The sequence below is a fragment of the Bidens hawaiensis genome, unplaced genomic scaffold, assembly GCF_021521415.1.
Source record: "Bidens hawaiensis isolate Kalapana, Puna unplaced genomic scaffold, B.hawaiensis_p1.1 tig00007800_1, whole genome shotgun sequence".
In the NCBI taxonomy this organism is placed as follows: Eukaryota; Viridiplantae; Streptophyta; class Magnoliopsida; order Asterales; family Asteraceae; genus Bidens; species Bidens hawaiensis.
The window spans coordinates 1,035,042-1,054,890 of NW_027491541.1; the positions used below are offsets into that span (position 1 = coordinate 1,035,042).

General features: G+C 36.6%; 1 protein-coding gene across 1 annotated transcript; it reads left to right on the plus strand.

The window, feature by feature from the left end:
* Window positions 1-14,977: 14,977 nt before the first annotated feature.
* On the plus strand, window positions 14,978-15,541 carry LOC143636132 (uncharacterized). The gene has a single exon (XM_077103805.1). It carries the CDS (start codon window positions 14,978-14,980, stop codon window positions 15,539-15,541), a length of 564 nt encoding a protein of 187 aa, XP_076959920.1.
* The last annotated feature ends 4,308 nt before the right edge of the window (window positions 15,542-19,849 follow it).

Below are 19,849 nucleotides of genomic sequence, written 5' to 3' on the forward strand. Positions count from 1 at the left end.
ATTAACAGATCTTATCGTGTCTTTAACATGTACCCAATTGCCAGCCCTACTTATTTTATTTAAAAATAAGTCTGTTTACTAACAATGTTTACATGCTTGCTGTCAGTAAGTTCTTGTGATCTTCTATGGCCATTCGACGACTCTTTTCCAGATTTGGTTTTAGGACATGGACTGGTTTATCCTACTTCGATTAGGATGTCACACGGTAGGCCGATGCACGATGATTACGTGAAAAACCATGTGAATACTATACACAAAAAATAGAGTAGTTACTTTGCCCCCCCCCCCCCCCCCCCCCCCCACACACACACACACAAAGATTCGGGAAAAAGTAATGGTTTATTTTTTTAGTTGGTTAGAACGCTAATAAATTACGCTCATATTGTTTCTATTTTTTCAGGAATAGGTATATAATAGACTCCACACCATGTGAGTTATTTAAAGTGTAACCTCAAGCCTTTTTTTATAAGTATCAATTCTAAAATGTTGCCCTTTTTTAAACTTTTATTTTGTGTAGTCATTGTTGTATTTTACACTCATTCAAGGATGTGGGTATCTTCTTTCGTTAAGCGTTCATCAGTTAGAACTGGTTTTCATGGTCTCTCACCAAAGGCACTTGTTTGTGGTTACAATGTTGAACTATGAAGTATGTAGAAGATTAGGATGGTTGATGATGTTTTAAGTTTTTTTTATGGATGGTTTTACTGATGTAGAAAAATTATATGGCTAAATTTTTGTTGTTGCTTTCAATATTTTGGTTTAAATATCCTATTAAATTTTCTCTTTTGGTATTTAATGATCGCAAAAAAGAATTATAAACCGTTGTATTTGTTAATTGTAAGCGTTGTATCTATTTGAAATATACAATTGTTGTATTTGTTAATATTGAGAATATTTGTTATTGTAACAAATCGGGTTTTTCGAATTAACAATTTATATAAATATCCGACTCGTTTCGATGTTCGAGCTATTTTATATAAAAAAAATTATATCGTGTTCATTGAGAAGATTCATTATTAATATATTGTTGTTTAATTAATTATATAAAATACATTTATAACCTTCATGATTTGGCAAAAATCCCCCAAATATATACTTTAACCCTGTTGTGTTTCCATCCCTAAACATCAAGGACCAAAGTGCAAAATCTGATTTTATAATCCACAAATCCGTTTCCTTAGAACACAAACCCGTATTATAATTCGATACCCGGCTTGATTTCTTGTTCTATACGTTGTTAATTCGCGGAAATTTATATGGTAATACGAATATTCGCATTATACTCGGCCTACCGACAAGTTGAATTAAGAAACAACATCATTTAGATTCATCATTCTTATATTAACCCGCCGATATTAAGAAGAAATCAATATATATATATATATATATATAGGGGATGGTTCAGGAGAGAAACCATTTTAGTGCGAGAAATGCGAGAAATGATTTATAACCATTGATTAAGATTGATCTATAGTCTACAATCAATATGGCAATATTGTAATTTTAAGCTTCCTCATTTTAATGCATTTTAAGACAAAAGGGTATTTTTGTATTTTGTTTTATGGAAACTATATTTAAAACGGTTTTTATCATAATAAAATCCCATATTCTTAGTGACCATCATCTCACAATATTAAACATTCCAAAATTATTTAAATTATCATTACTCATAAATATGAGCCAAATCACAAAATAACTGCCATTGTTCCCACATAATCATACCGCACAACGTTTTTTTATAGTTTGCTTCGTGAGTATATATTGGCCCAGACTTCCAAATGGGGGTAATTTTCTCATTTTTGTAATAACCGACATTGATTATTTTTGTTAATCTATATTCAGTCTTGGTCTTTAGTAATTTTATAGATACCACACAATTTTGGTTCAATATTAATTATCAAATGCATTTGGATATCTAGTTTTCTTATAATTTGGCTACGATCATACATTTAATCTGTATATGTTAATAACTTTTGTAGGTATATTTAATTTGGTTATGCAAAGATATATAATGTAGGTTGTTAAAAGCTTGTATAGGTATATGTTAATCTGGTTCTTAAAATACGTATAAACTGTGTAGGCTATCAAAAATGTATGTATTCATATATGGTTGTGGGGATGTTTTATTTAATGGTTGTGTATGAGTTGGGTGTGTTGGTTGTGTATGTGTATCTAATGGTTGTGTAGGGGCACATTTGTTGTATAGGGACATGATAATCTGAGTATGCGTTGTACATGTTACGATCTTTTAGCTACATAAAGATATGACGATCTGAAACATTATTTTGTGTAGGCTGTTTTGGATTAAGTATGTGTATTTCTGTTTTATTATTATTATTATTATTAACTGAAATGTGTTATTTTATGTATCTTTATGTATTGTCTTGTGTGTTTGTGTTTAAATTAGAATCAATCATTTCATGTGTAGGTTATTTTATGTTAAATGTAGGTAAATATTTTTATATTGTTTGTTTGTGTTACCTATGTGTAGGATGTTTTACATTAAATGTAGGCGAATATGTAAATGAAATGTATGGTACATTTTTCAGTTTTAGAAATTAGTGAAGTTGTGTGACCCGTATATAATTTTAGTTAAATAATTTATGAAAACTTAAGGTTAATAATGAAAAGAACGGAGAAACAGAGAAGAAGATACTAGCTTATTTATATATATATATATGTGTGTGATGCGAAGATTTTATTTCTCAATAACAATCATTATAAAAAGAGAATTATGAAAACTATTGAAATAGTTGAGAAATTAATATACACATTATATTGACATATTCCAGGTTCATATTAGAAAATGAATTATTGAATTACTTTTTGTTATTGAAAAAGTAATTCTCATGAGAAAAGAAAATTTCTATATAAAGTTTCCATATAAAATTCTCATTAGATTTTACCATCCTACCTCTATATTTAATTAAATATAAAAAAGAAAAAAAAATTTCTGATTGGCTGAATTGACTTCTCACACTTCTTGCAATAACTTGATTTCTCTCATGAACTTAAACATATATATATATATAGGATCAGGATCATGAGAGAACCTTTTTGAAATTAAGAACTATGAGAACCATTTTAGATCACAAAAAACTCAAAAATAAAAAAATCATAAAATAAAAAAAACACAAAAATCAAAAAAGTAAAAAAAACCAAAATTTTTATTTTATCATCTCGGTTTCATTAAAAAAAACAACTCGATTTAGCTAAATTATATACACATATGTATAATATATACATATATGTACATTTACATGTTTTTTTTGCACACATGTGTATAATTTAAGATAAATGGTATTGTACATATGTGTATATTACGTAACTAAAAATTAAATAAAATTATACATATGTGTATAATACAACGTTTTTATTTTATTTTTTTTAATTTTTTATATTTTTTTAATGAAACTGGAATGAAATATAAGAATTTTGGTTTTTTAACTTTTTTAAAATTTTTATTATTTTTTGTTTTTATGATTTTTTTTAAATATTTTTTAAAGTTATTTTTAGTGGTCCAAAATGGTTCTCAAAGTTCTCACCCTATATATATAAGATCCTAAGAGAACCATTTGCAAATTGAGAACTTTGAGAACCATTTTGGACCACTAAAAACATTTTTAAAAAAATCATAAAACAAAAAATAATAAAAATTATAAAAAAGTAAAAAAACCAAAACTCTTATATTTCATTCCGGTTTCCTTAAAAAAACAAAAAAAATAAAAAAAAAAACAAAAAAAAAACGTCATATTATACACATATGCATAATTTTATTTAATCTTTAGTTACGTAATATACATATATGTACAATATCATTTATCTTAAATTATACACATGTGTACAAAAAAAACATGTAAATTTACATATATGTATATATTATACATATGTGTATATAATTTAGCTAAACCGCGTTTTTTTATGAAACCAGGATGATAAAATAAGAATTTTGGTTTTTTTACTTTTTTGATTTTTGTGTTTTATTTTATTTGATGATTTTTTTTTTATTTTTGGATTTTTTGTGGTCCAAAATGGTTCTCATAGTTCTCAATTTCAAGAAGGTTCTCTTATGATCCTGATCCTATATATATATACGTTTATATTAACCCAATTAAATTTGCAGACATAATCACTAAACCCTAATCGTCCTTAACCCTCTATTCAATTGAAGTAAAATCGTTGATTGAGTGTTCGTTCATCATCGCGTCAGGCATGCTCTGTTTCTCTTAATTGATCCTTTATACTACGTTGTACGAGGTAAGTATTTAGTGAGTATTAATCGCCACCGATCAATTAACAGCCCTAACGTTAATCGGATTAACAGTTAACGGATTAAACGATTGTAAAGTTAGGGTTTATATGAATTTTGGGGTTTCACAAGCTTCTGTATTTAATAAGTTGGTTTCATACTTTAACCAAATAATTGGGTAGCTCGGATGGTTTGTGTGTGCGTGACTAGGGCTGTTATGGCTGGGGGCGCAGGTTCGAGCCACCCCCAGCTCGCCATTTTAGTTAATTTTCTTTTTTTGTTTGTTAATTAAACCCTTTAATCTTTATATTAATTAATCTGACGTTTTAAAATTTATATATTTTCTAAAACCGGCATTTTAACTAGTTACTTTTCCAAACATTTGTTTAAAACCATATATATATATATATATATTAGATTGTTAAAATTTGTAAAGGTTTTAATATTTAGAAAGAGTTTTCATCAAATATATATATATATATATATATATATATATTATAATCATGTTAATTGACGTATTAAAAGTATAAGTTTTTAAGTATTTTTGAAAGATCATATTTTTTTATTTAAATATTATTATTTGTTAATCCTTTATTACTTACAACGTTTTTATAAAAGAAATATTTTTTTAATGGTGAGAATATATAATTTAATGTATTTTTAGCTTAATTAATTATTTAAAACAAATCTCTTTATATGATTTATCCAAAATATTTATAAACGCTTATTTGAGTATTTAAATGTATTTTATATAATTATATCATATTATGAGCAATAAAGCTTTGCTAATAAAATTAATTTAAAAGAAATAAGTAACTTCGCGAGAACCCATCAGATCATTAAATCCCGAACCTCATCGAATCTCGGACGTCTTTGATTAGCATTTGTATTTTAAGTTCATAATTAATTATCGACATAACTCATACTTAGGATTTTCCGTTGGACAATCTCAAAAGAAGTGACGTTTCGTATCTTTGTTTATCCCGTTTGCTTTCTCGACCAGGTGAGTACCACATTCCCCTATTTTTACCTGTTTTCTCACGTTTTGGGGACATATGCGTAAATTATATTTCTTATATATACTTATACTCAAAACTACAACTATTGTCTTATGTGTTAACAACTTATACCTTGCTTGTTTATGTGTTTACTTGCTTTGTATGCTTTCGCATTCGGAGAGGTCCAGCATAACCTCAGAATAGTATGATCATACGCCAGTCGTTATAGCCTTGTGCTTCTCGACATCTCAGTTATACTTGCTCATTTAGTTAATTTGTTATTCTCATATGACTTGTTACAACTACATATTTTTGTTATATATTATATGTACATTTAAACTGGTGTGTTGCTCATTCAACCTTGTGTTGAAAAAACTACTTTATTTTCAACGTATATGCAGGTTATCGATTGATGTGAAGTAATTGAAGTTAGAAGATCACTTAAGGATTTATGCTAGAATAAACTAAATAAGATTTTATAATTGTTTGATGTCTTATATGTTTTTGGGATATTGTAATGAACATTGTTTTATTTGAAATTATTAAATAGATATTGAAACTTATATTGTGCATGGTAGTAACCTTAGAGAGCTGTGACAATCAGTTCGCACCCGGCATTTCCGCCGTAGGTTGGGGTGTGACAGGTATTAATAAGAACGATGCATTTGATCATATTAGACTGACGTATTTGGTGATAAATAAGCCATGGTAGGTATTTGATAACATAGGAATGTTGTTTTTGCTAATAATTGAACCGTTGTATATGACATTTTTTTCCTTTTTTGAAAGATCTTTTAAAACTAAAACCTTTACTTTTTAAAACGATTTTAAAACACATACTTTTAAAGCGGTCATTGAACCGTTTTAATTGTGTTTAAACCCGCGGTAAAAGACCGCTTTTTTGTAGTAGTGTTTCTTTTAATGTTATAAGTATTTGTTGGTATTTGATGTTATTATTCTGTTCTTGATTTTGATTCTTTTGTCGTAAGTTTTAGGTTTTTTTTCTTTGTTATTATAAATCATTATGTATGTAGATTGATATTTTTATTACGTTCTCATTTTTATTATAAATTAGTATTGTATTTTACGTTTTCTCATTTCAAAATTAAAATGTAGATGAACCTTTTTCATTATATAATTACACTATTTATATATATAAATTAACTTTATGATTCCATGTAGAGTACAGTTTTTTTTGTTTATATGTTAACTTTCCTCTGACTTTTTAAATAAAAATGTTAATGAAAATGAAAATTTTGGAGGAAAGTATAATAAGTTATCAAAGATACATCCCAAACCAAAATAACAAATCTTGATTCATCTTTATCCACAAAGTGAGAACCGCTTTGACCATACATTTACACGCTTTTTGGAAGCAAAATTAAAATACAAGGAACAACGACACGTTTTCTGGAAGCAAGTAAGAAGAGGCCCCGTTCATTAAGACCAAGAAATTAATTAATATCATTTACAAGTGCCTGTAATGAGTTAAAAATATATTAATCAACCATTCAGGTTACCATATAAACACCAATTATCAATAGGTAATTTGATCAAATGATACAAAAGGATCCGGGATATAGAGGTAGGGTACCAAAAAGACCCAAATACCCTTAAGGAGTATCCGCGGGTCAATCAGAAGTCCCTCATAAAGCACCCGTGGGGCATATAAACCATCCGCATAACCATTTGAGGAAGAAACATCCCCATTGCACATGCGGAAGCATCACAGCATCCTCAAAAGTCATCCGCAAGAAGGAATATCCTTCCGCGTAAATAACCACGAGGTAATGCTCCGGAACAGCTGTCAATAACCAAATACCTTCTAGAAGACTTGCCAATATGCTTTCTTGGGCAATACGTGACCTCTCGCCAATCAGCCAGTGACACCTGGCAAGGTTGTTATAACCGTGCGCATGGCCAATATTGCTCTGTTAACCAATGATAGAGGGACACGTGTCCAGGTTGTTATACATGCACATGCAACGTATAGTCCGAACCTATCATCCGAGGACACGTGTCCAGACGGTTACGAAAGCATCTTCTAAAATGACAGCTGGCCCAATCACTTCCCTACACTCTTCGGCTATAAATACCCTCTCAATCATCATGAGGTATTCATTCACTATCACGGTACTCTCTCAATTTACTTAAGTCTTTTATCTCCTTGTCAGAGTTGTACTTATTCTCACGCCGGAGGGTGGTTACGGGAAGACCCCCACCTTGTCCTTCCTGTAACGAGCTCACGGTGTTCTGTTTTGCAGGATTTACGTCATTGGACTTTGGGCAATTGAGTTCATATTGTATCAGCAGTTAACCATATCCCCCTATGGACTCATCGGATCTAGGACCCATTATTGGGGAGTAGATCCGTGTTTCTTCATTGGCGCTATCTGTGCTTTTGTTAGAACAGCTAAAATTTTTTTTCCGTTCTCTTTACAATATGAATCAGTTACCTAAAGGGCCGACGGAGAATCAAGCACAACTTCCACGTGATCTCAACCTTGAAACACGTGAAGGAGCAACATCTGTGTTTGCTCGAATTTCGACCCCTGTTGCAAGAACTGACACCGTCAACCCAGGAAACTTTTCCTAGGGTGGTTCGACAGCTCGGGGGTTGTTTGCCCAACAAAGGTGTCACTCCAGTAGACACCGGAAATGTTGTTACACCAACTACCGACTTGGGGCACGTCACAGCCCCAGGAGGTTCTATCTTGCGGAATTTAGAACGAGTTGCAAGACAAGTCCACCGAACTCAGTCGGAGTTAGGTTTGGCAGAAGATTCCGGTGATTCTAACCCAAGAAGAGCTCACCGTCATAATTTCATAACTGAAGAAACTTTATCTCCGGACGAATGGCTTCGTGTTCAACAAGATAGTTTGAAAGCAGAATATGAACGTCGGGTCCGGAATGAGCGTTTCCATGGCCGTACCCTGACGTACGATGAGCCTCCCAGGAGATCTATATCTCCTCCCATAAGGGGAAGCCACATCCAATACAGTCAACCACCGGAACAGATTGAGATCAGGAGGTTACGTCCTTGTCCTCGCATAGATATGCGGATACCATCTTTTGAGGATGAATTAGATGGATATGACTCGACTTATAACCCGGAAGGTAGTTACTACAGCGGAGATAGTCGCCTCCCTTCGAATGGAGGGACTAGCTATCCGCGCCCAGTTGTCCGCCATGCGGAGTATCATAGTAATGCCGAGTATGATTTTTCCAAACCATATCGCCCGGAATCTTTCGCAGAGAAATCGAAATTTATTCGGAGCATCGCGACAGCCCCATTCCCGATTAATGCAAAGATTCCAACATCCGTTGGAACATATAATGGAATGACTGATCCTAGTGATCATCTGTTAAGGTTTGAAGCAGTTGGAGGAGTCAGTGGTTGGACTCTTCCGTGTTGGTGTCACATGTTCGCACTAACATTCACCGGGGCGGCGCGAGAGTGGTTTGAGAAATTGCCATGTGGAAAGATTACAAGTTGGAAAGACTTTGTAGCAAAATTCTCTCAGCATTTTAGTTAACAAAAGAAACATACTCGTGACCCTTCGGAAATACTAGACGTTACAAAGCGAAATAATGACTCTATTGAAGACTTCATTACTCGTTTTACTAACGAGAGCCTTAACATCGAAGGGGTAAGCGAAGATATGTTGCGAGGAGCATTATGTAAGAACGTCCACAGTGATGCCTTGATCCGTACTCTAACAGGAAGAGATGGAATGCCTGAGTCATGGGATGAAATCATGAAGGCATCAAAGTTGTTTGCAAGAACTGAGAAAACTTTAAGTTCCAGTAGTCAAAAACAATCACCAAAGATTGAGTTTCAAACTCCGAGACCAAACAGGCAGGCTAAGGGGCCAATATGGTCAAGACTTCAGCCAAGTGCGGAAACATCTAAGCCTTTTGATGCAAGGTCTTTGATCGGTAACAAAGGTAAACGTAATTTTTCAGCTCGTTCCCCTAACAGTTGGACCCAGTTATCAAAGACCCCCTCATAAATTCTCACTACGGAGAATTTGACTTTCCGGAAGCCTCAACCAATACCACGGAAGTCATTCCTTGATAACAAGAAACACTGCTCATATCATAATGATATTGGGCACAACACGAATGAATGTGTAGCACTTAGAAATGAAATTGAAGCAGTTGTTAAAAACGGTAAACTCGAACATTTGGTTAAGGGCGTACGAGCAGGGACTGGCAAACCTCCCGCAAAGGACAACCAAGACCCAGCTAAAAGGCAAATCAAAGATCTGACTGTCCACATAATTCAAGGGGGACATTCGGGTAAAGGAAAGAGGAGGGACCGTTTGGACGAGGAATGGAAGAACGAACCCGTGATCTTTCCTCGGATCAAGGCGTTCCGTGTAATAAAAACCCGTTGATAATTACTGCTGAATTTGGTCATTACCGGTCACAATATGTGTTCTTTGACACAGGCAGTACGTCTGACATTATGTACGAACAATGTTTCGAACAGTTGGACGAAGAAGATAAAGAAAGATTAAAACCAATTCATGCTCCCGTTTCTGGTTTCGGTGGAGAGATAATGCATCCGCGCGGGGTGATATCATTCCCGGTAAAACTCAGTGACGGAGTCCATTCAAGAACAGAAGAAGTTGAATTTTTGGTCTTACCAGCAACTTCCAAGCATGACATTATTTTGGGACGAGAGGCAATTAGAGACTTCAATGCCCATCCGTCCACGGCCCATGGTGTAGTAGGAGTTCCAACTCGCACTGGCGTGACGATAATTCATATAAATCGACATTGTTTTACAACCGAAAGTTCAAGACCAAGAAAGGTTCCAAGACAGGCTCAGAGAACCGAACCTGAGAAATGGGTTTTAAACAAGAAATTCCCGGATCAAACTATAATAATTGGTCCGGCTATCTCTGAAATCATCCGAACCTTTTTGAAGCAGTTATTAACAAAGAACATTGACATTTTTTCTTGGCAGCCCGCGGACATGACCGGTGTCCCGCGGAGCATTTCGGAACACACATTGAAGGTGAATCCGTTTGTAACACCCCGTAACCGCAGCGGAAATGTAAACGGGATGCAACAGACACCTCTGATATCAACCACATTGTTTATAAAGAAAACCAAATGCATTAATTTAAACGTATTACATTGTTCTGAATTTCATAACCATCTAAGCGTTATCACATAAGTGTTACCGATAGTACATTAACATATTTAATGCAAAATATAGATCTCTAGACTTCCACAAAATAGCACACAGCATCGAACACATATCACTCATTCCAATTTGAGTGTACCTAGAAAGCATGTAAAGAAAACGAGTCAACTACGAATAGTTGGTGAGTTTCACTAATTTAAATAAACCATAACAAATCATTATAATAATCATAAATAAGCGATGTAATTATGCTGAGCCCACAAGTGAGAACTCTGTTAATCCCAAAACATATCGATTAACCTCCGGGAACTCTGTTACCCCAGAATACTTCCAATAACCTCTGGGAACTCTGTTACCCCAGAAACACATTTAATAACCTCTGGGAACTCTGTTACCCCAGAAACACATTTAATAACCTCTGGGAACTCGGTTACCCCAGAACACTTTTAATAACCTCTGGGAACTCGGTTACCCCAGAACACTGTTTCGGGCCTTACACTGTTAGCAACTCAGGCAATTACCATCTTAATTCATTACCGTACGATTCCCGTACAATAAACATTATATAAATACGTTCATTTCCATGCGATCAACATGTACTTAAACACTTTGATAAAAAAACATGCTTTCCGCCCCGGGAAAATATTTAAAACAGTTCAGTAAAAGGGGCTCGTGAAAACTCACCTTCTTGTGAGCAAAGATGTACTACGGTGCACGGCTACTGGTACAGATCTGTAATACGATCCCCAAATCGTTACTACACAATTTCTATCAATATAACTTAAATTCGTGTTAACCGGTACGTCTGGGGACACTGCTAACCCAGTACCGTACACGATCCGGGGACAATGTTAACCCCGAAATACTTTTCAGGACTTAGATTGTGATATCACTTAGAGTTCTTTAGTCAAAACTACCGTTAATTTGTTTTCTCGTTTTACGTGCCTAGCACGGTTATCCGTCTTTATGTTTTCAAAAAAAATGAGTTTGACCACATACGACTCGAAAATAGCTATTATTGATATTTTCATTAAAGTGGTGAAATTAGAGCTCGGTTAGACACCCCGTTTGGCCGCGGGGCCCGTTTCCGCCTTTAATACACCGAAAACGGTTAAGTCGGGTAAAATTACCTAAATCATCCGAATTATTTTCGGATGATTTATTTTTACTTGATTAACTTAGTTTCATAAAAATCATCCATTTTTAAGGTTTTCAACACCAGTCAGCTCGCTTAGGCGAACTTCGCCGGTTTACTCGTTTTAAGCTTTTAAAGTTTGTTTTTAAGTTCCATTTAGCACAAATAAATATCCGTTTAGTCTCGGACCTTGAAATTTTGTACAAACCATATTTTGACAGTAAGGAATTTTATAAAATTTTTCCAGAATTAATTTTTATGTCTAAAATTTATTTAACCATTTTTAAACATCATTTAAACACCAAATATGTCGAAAATACCAAACGACCTTCAAAAAATCCCAAATTTTTCTGGGATGACCCCTGTCACCCACATAGTTCCCTGTAATTTTTCCAGAACCAAAAACTCATTTTTCATGCCATTTTTACCAAAACCGAGCTAGAAATCCCTAGAACTCGTTTTACCGAAAAGCCTACTTAGACTTCTCCAATGAACCTGAAATTTTGTGTGTGACTTTTATATGTTATAAAAAGCTTATCTTAAATATTCCATAATTTTTCATGATGTTTAGCTATTTTTCACCATTTTTGGCTAAAACCGAGCATTAAATTCACCAAATATTCATCCTTTATCCAAAAATTACCAAAAATTCACAGATCTCATATTTTCATGTGTAGATCATCTCTGCGAAATTTCGTGACCCAACTCTATGTCTATCACAATCTGTCCAAATTATCTAAATCATACGAAAACCGAACTACCTTGTGTTTTCTAGCGTTAGATCGCAAAGATCTTGGTTTCTAGCCTTTGCTAGCCACTAGATACAACACCTACAAGCACAACAACACCACACCAAGCAAGTTATACCCACAATCAAGCCATTTCTTTCATGGTTTCGATTAAAACATCAAAACAAAGATTTTGACCGTAAAAATTCGTTTTTGACTCTTTTAACTACTTTCTTGGACCAAGATCCTTTGTATAACTTGTATACATCACTTGATCCTCCAAGAATCGGTTTCATCTCAGGTTTTCACCCATTTTTCATTTGAAACCTCATTTTCTCAAGATCATGGAATCAAAACTATGAATCAACCATTAAAACCATGTTTTTACCTTATGATTCTTGTTAAAAATCAAGGATTTGGATTTTGGAGTTGGGAGCTTAGAAAAAAGAAAATGTAATGTGTGTGTGTGTGTATTGGGACCGATCGGTCCTAGTATGTGTGGGGGGGCCCACATCTCCAACCATGGCCACACATTTGGATTGTGTAATCCGGATAATGTTGTGGATAATCTGGTTCAGTTCGTTTTTCGGTTAAACACTTAATTCGGCTTAAAACGAGGCCAAAACGTTCGTTTTTCGGCTTAAAATTTAAATTTATATAAAACCGATTTAAAAACTTTAAAAACTTAAACCATGAGATTTATTGACTTAACATATCATATTGTCGGTAATTGTGCATCTTTTTCGGCTTAATCGATCGTCTCTTGCTTGGTTTGATGTTAAAGGTTTCGTTTATCGTACCGACGTACTAATAAATCGAAATCCTTTTTCTGTGCTATAATTCACTTATCCCGAAGCTTTAATACTTCGTAAACATCACTAAACATTATATATTTCGTCTATAATGTAATTCCCGATTCGTTCGGGTTTCAATAACCGTTCATCGGTTAATCGTAATTCCAATACGACTAGCTTATACATTCGAGTATAATTCGTACTGTGAATCTTATATACTCGTATAGACACATTATAATTCATATATTCGGTATTAAATAACGCGTAAATAGTATATTCCGGCTAGGGTATACCTGAATTTGCCGGAATCGTTACACCGTTAATCACCCCAATTGTGCAAAAGAAACGAAAGATGGGTCCAGAACAAACGAAGGCTATGAATTAGCAAGTGCAAGACCTTCTTCATGCAGGGATTATACGAGAAATTAAGTACCAAACATGAGTGGCCAACCCAGTGATTGTCCCAAAAAGCAACAGAATGTGGAGGATGTGTATAGATTACAAAGATTTAAATAAGGCATGTCCGAAAGATTTTTACCCACTTTCGGAGATCGACTTAAAGGTAGATGTTGTAGCCCCATTCAAATTCAAATGCTTCCTTGATGCCTACAAAGGGTACCACCAGATTCATATGGCAGCTGGTGACGAGGATAAGACAGCATTTCGCACTGACCAAGGAACATTTTGCTACAGAATGATGCCTTTCAGATTAAAGAACACGGGGGCCACATATTAACGACTAATGGATCAGGCTTTTAAAGGTCAAATAAGTCAAAATATCGAAGTCTATATGGACGATTTGGTAATCAAAAGCACAGAAGAAGATCAAATATTGAGGGATATAGAGGAAACCTTTGAAACCTTGAGAAGCATCAATATGAAGCTAAATCCAGCAAAGTGTTCTTTCGGGATGGAGGAAGGAAAGTTCCTCGGGGTAATCGTTACGGGCACGGGTTTCAAGGGTAACCTGGACAAGGTTCAAGCAATAACTCGTATGCCGTCTCCCGCATCCCTCAAGCAAGTTCAAACACTTAACGGAAGATTGGTAGCATTAAACAGGTTTCTTGCAAACCATGCTACTAAATCTTACCCGTTCATTTCAACATTGAGGAACTGCCTCAAAAAGGCACAATTCAGATGGACCCCGGAAGCCGAACAAGCATTTCAGGGAGTCAAGAAGTGTTTAATGGAATTACCTATATTGACTGCTCCTCACGCGGGTGAACCATTGACACTATATTTATCGGCATCTGACATCGCTGTGGGGGCTGTCCTGTTGACAGATAGGAAGAATATTCAAACTCCAATCTATTATGTCAGCAGAACACTATCGGACCCCGAAACAAGATATTCGATGTTGGAAAAGTTGGTTTTGGCACTGTTTACGCCGCCAGACGGCTCCGCAGATATTTTCAGGGTCACCCCATCAATGTGTTAACCGGGTACAAACTCAAGAACGTGTTGAGTAAGCCTGAGTTGTCCGGTCGACTGGCAAAGTGGGCCATCGAATTGGGTGAACACTCGATCGAGTATAATCCAAGACCGGCAATCAAAGGACAAGTGCTAGCGGACTTCGTCACAGAAGTCCCGCAGCACAAAGAACAAGAATGTTTGATCGAACAACAAACCCCAAGCACCTCCGGAACAAGGACAAATCTGGTCACTATTCACGGATGGAGCTTCAAGCAGTGAAGGGTCAGGTGCAGGCTTAAGGTTAGTCAACCCTGAGGGACATGAGTTTACATACGCCATCAAGTTGGACTTCAAAAGTACCAACAATGAGGCGGAGTACGAAGCCTTCCTGGCAGGACTGCGGATAGCAAAAAAGCTTGGCGCGAAACATTTGGAAGCTCGGGTGGATTCCATGCTAATTGCGGGACAAATAAACGGAACATATGAAGCCAAAAATGACGTCATGGCTTCTTATTTGTCACAAGCAAGGGTCTTGATCCACCAATTCTCCTCCTTCAATATTATCCACATTAAGAGGAGCGAGAATAAATTGGGGGACGCTCTTAGCAAGCTAGCTTCAACGAATTTTGAGCATTTCGCCAAAGATATTCGTGTAGAAGTTCTAGACCATCCATCCGTTCCACAAAACCAAGTCCTGGTAATTCAAACCGGTGTTGAGTCTTGGATGTCACCCATTATTGCTTACTTATCTTCCGGAGAGGCTCAGAAGATTAAGCACAAAGCCCTGAATTACCAATTGACTGATGGCATCTTGTACCGGAGATCATTCCTTGGTCCATTATTATGTTGCGTGGACGCGGAAGATGCAAATTACTTAATTCGAGAAATCCACGAAGGTATCTGCGGGTTACATGCGGGACCAAGAATGACGGTTGCAAAGATCATGAACACAGGGTATTATTGGCCCGGCATGCACCTAGACGCTGTACAAGAAATCAGAAAGTGTGATTCATGTCAGCGTCATGCTCCCAACACTCTGCGTCAAGTTCCTGATAATGGCCATTGATTACTTCACCAAGTAGGTTGAAGCCAAACCGGTTGCATCAATTGCGGCGTCAAGCATGAAAAAATTCCTTTGGGAATTCATCATTTGCAAGTTTGGTCTTCCGCAATAATTGGTAAGTGACAATGGGACCCAATTTGCTGATAGCGGATTGCAAGGATGCTTGAAAGAACTTCAAGTCATTCAAACCTTTACATCCATAGCTCACCCACAAGCAAATGGTCAGGTCGAAAGGACCAACCGAACTATCAAGGAGGGGATCAAGGAAAGGCTAGGGACGAACGAACGGGCTGGGTAGATGAATTGCGTCATGTACTATGGGCTTTCCGCACCCAAAAGAACTCCAGTAATTTGGAGACACCCTTTAGCCTGACATATGGCACAAAAGCCATGATCTCCGTAGAGATCGGGATTCCATCCGCAAGGGTTCTGTTAATTGATGATAACGATCACGAACTCAAGATGAATCTAGATCTATTGGAAGAAATAAGAGAACTAGCATCGATTCACGAGCACAATTATAAGCGACAGCTTGAGAAATATTACAACTTGAGAGTCCAAAATTGCAAGTTCGATGCGGGAGACTTTGTCTTCCGCAATAACGAGGCCTCCGGCCTGGAACCTCCGGGCAAGTTAGCCCCAACTTGGGAAGGACCTTATAAAATCAAACAAGTACTATCCAAAGGTGCCTATAAGTTGGAGAAGTTGGATGGGACGGAAATCCCCCGAACATGGAACGCAGCACAATGAAAGAAATGCTATATATAGCAGTTTTATTTGCTTCTTTATTTTTCGGCCTGCATGCCCACATAGACTAGCAAGTTATGTAATTTCTTTTATTAAGAAGGCCTATACCTAATGTATGAAAATGACTAGTTAATTCCATGTTATTAAGTTGTAATCTTTTATTGACAAAACCGAAGTTCCGGAGAGGCACTTATGTTATAGTACATAAGACATGGTGCACCGGAAGAAATGCAAAGACTTCTTATTGTTGATCAAAAGAGATAACAAAATAGGAAGAAAGATTTACAAAAGGAAATTACATATACATCTACGGGGCAACATTTTCGTCTTCCGCAATATCTTCGGTTTCCTCATCTTCTTCCTCCTCATCAAGATCCAGTAGCTCCTTTAATTGCTCTATGGCATCTTCCTTATCTGCCAACTCTGATATATGGTCAGAAAGGGAAAACTTCAAGGTATCAAACTCCTTAGTTTTCTCAAGAAGGATAGCAGCAGTGTCCTTGCTGGTCAGAACGTACTCCTCCGGAACCTGACCTTCAGAGCCAAACTTATATCTTTCCTCAAATCCCATTTGTCGGCCAGCTTGCTCGGAAGCACGAAGGAGCACATCAACGCAATTTCCAAGGTCGTCACTATTCCGAACGTCAGTAATAACCTGTTAAATCATACAAGCATGAGTAAGCACATATAAGCCTGAATCACTTGTATTGATCAAAAGACTTGGCACCTTGGGACTCGCTGTTGATAAAAGCCATTTTTATCCGCTTGAGCTCGGATAAGATCCATCTTATGACCAGCACACTCCAAAGCTTGGTCTCGATTCATGGCATGCAGGTCGGATAAGCGTTGATCCTTGGCTGCTGAGTCAGCTTGAAGGGTCTTTAACAGCTCAACTTAGTCATCCAGTTGTTTCTGGAGAGCAGCCTTAGCTTCCTCAGCAGCAAGTTCTTCGGCTTTCGCAGCCTCCATAGCTCGACGGCTATCTTGGGCATCAGTTAACGCCTTAAGGGCCTCTTTCTTGGCACCGAGCAAGTTTCGCTCGGTTTCCTCTTGCTCGTCATTCATGGCCAACCAATCACGACGTATTTCCTGATTGGTGGAAACAGTGTTCGCCATATGATAAGAGTTGGACTCTAGGAGTTCCGGGTGGATACGACGGCGTTGCCGCTCATTCTCTGCAGGAGGAAGACTTTCATCGAGATATTCTTGGCAAACTTCCGCATTATTCAACACTGAGTCCCGGCGCAATGACCAACGAGGTCTATGTGGAGAAGTATCTTCCTCCACTTGAGACGAGGAAGCCTGCCCCCCATAATGAAAAACACTAACCCCACCTTGATCCCGGAAGAAATGCTCGGGATGAGGGGGGATGTGTAACATACCCAAAATTTTGATCCAAATTTGACAACTTAGGAAAGTTGAGGGATCAAAAATAATCTCAAAGATAAGTAATGAGAAAATATTAAATAAGGAAATATAAGAAAAAATAAGGAAATAAAAATATTTCCTAAGTTAAGTTTACTTACATGAAAGAAATTTCATCCCACATGGAAAGATGTAAGAAAGTGGGAGCATTCCACCAAGGTATAAATAAGGAAAATGGAATCCATCCCACATTGGAAGTGGTAAAGAAATGGAAGCTCTTTATAAGAGATAGAATTTCCATAGTTATATTCTTTTATGAATATCATGCACCAAGTGGTCTCAGCAGAAGGTGCGTAGCACCGACGCGTACGCGCACGGGCTCGGGCGAGGACAAGGACGAGGACGATGGCGAAGGCGACGGCGAAGGGCGTTGGGCGCAATGCGACGCTTTGATGGCTCACTTTGCACTTCGCACGCTCGCATCGCCGCGAGCCGCTTTAAGAGCCGCCTTAGTATTTTTGGAGAACGGGAATTAGCCTAGAAATGACAAGCTATCAAAGATGAGGGGCTAAAAATGAAAAATAATATTCAGGGACTCATCGCGCTACGCGATGAGTCCAAGAAGACGGCCATCGCGTATCGCGATGGGCCGTGATGATGCATCAACACGTGTCACACTCTGGTGACACGTGTCAGCATGACAGGACACGTGGCAGATGTGTCAAGCCACGTGGCGACACGTGGCAATGCCTGATGACATGTGTCATCGCGATACGCGATGAACATGAGAAAGGAGCCTATCGCGTATCGCGATAGGATCCAAAATGGGCTATAAATAGGGCAGGTCACGACATTTCTCATGCACACCTCCCACTCTCTCTCTAAAAAAATTTCTCTCTCTACCTCGGTTTGCATGCCGAACATCGTTTTGCGTGCCACCGACCCGACAAATAACACATCGTAATCCGTACAATAAGCCCGGCGTTTTTCTCGAAGTTCGTGCCACTGGAAAGTAACCCGACATTCCGCATCGAAGTACGTGCACGACCCGGCGACCGAACATTGCCTCGATTTGCATTCCAAGGAAGGTGGATCAAGAACGCCTCGAGAAACGTGCAGATAGAGTAGAAGTGTTGCCCGTATAAACTTATGAAATCTAACTCTGCATACCGTGCGAGGTAAGGGGTTCTGCCTAAGTTATTATTTTATTATTATTAATGGCTTAGACCACAGTCGGAGGTATAGCCAAACCTTGATTACGATTAAGAATAAAATAACTTTTCTTAAGCAAAGGTTATTGTTAAAATATAGTTTCTTCTTGATTAATAAACGTAAGCAAGTTTATTCAAGGGATATAACTAAATAGTATTTCTTTATTGTTAAGAAATATAATATTATAAAGTAATGTTTCTTCTTGTAGAAGAAACATCGTGTGTAAATGATAAACAAACAAAGGGACTAAAGGTCCAAATGTTTTGAATAAATAAATGCTTTTATCAAGGTTAAAGCTATACGAAATAGACTAAAGGTCCAAAGCTAGATCGTTGATCTAGTTATTTATACAAAATGTTATTCTCGTACTATAGGTCCAAGGTTACAAAACAAGAAGAAGAATAAGAAAACAGGAATCAGTAAAAGAAACTGATTATAAACAGACAAGGTGAATACGCCCCAAACCTTTTATAATGAGTCTGAATGATTGCATAGGATTTAGGAATCCTTAAAACTTTGTGTACAATAATAAGAAACGGACACTCTGATTAAGAGTATACATGTGTCAGGATCCAAACATACATGGTGACTCGGGATTTCTCCGAGGCCATGCATGTCATCAACATGCCTCTGAAGGTCTACGGGATTGTTCAGAGAAATTATATTGTGTATATAATTAATTGTACATGGTACTTAGGGTAATTTGATCCCAATTTTGTTGGGTGCCTAATGAGTAGTCACAAAGGTATTATAGTTGGTTTCACAAAGATATTGAAAAGAGATTTTAGAGTCAGCATTATTCACCAGCTTTATGCTGACGTATTTTCCCACCCATGTTACAGGGAAATAAGAAAGGTTAGAACATACAAGCAAGAAGGAATAGAAGACTGGAGTTATAGTCATTAGATGCTATCTGATGGCTCAGATATTTTATTTCAAAATATTATAAAGAATTATGTTTTCTAAAAGAAATGTATTGTAAACGAT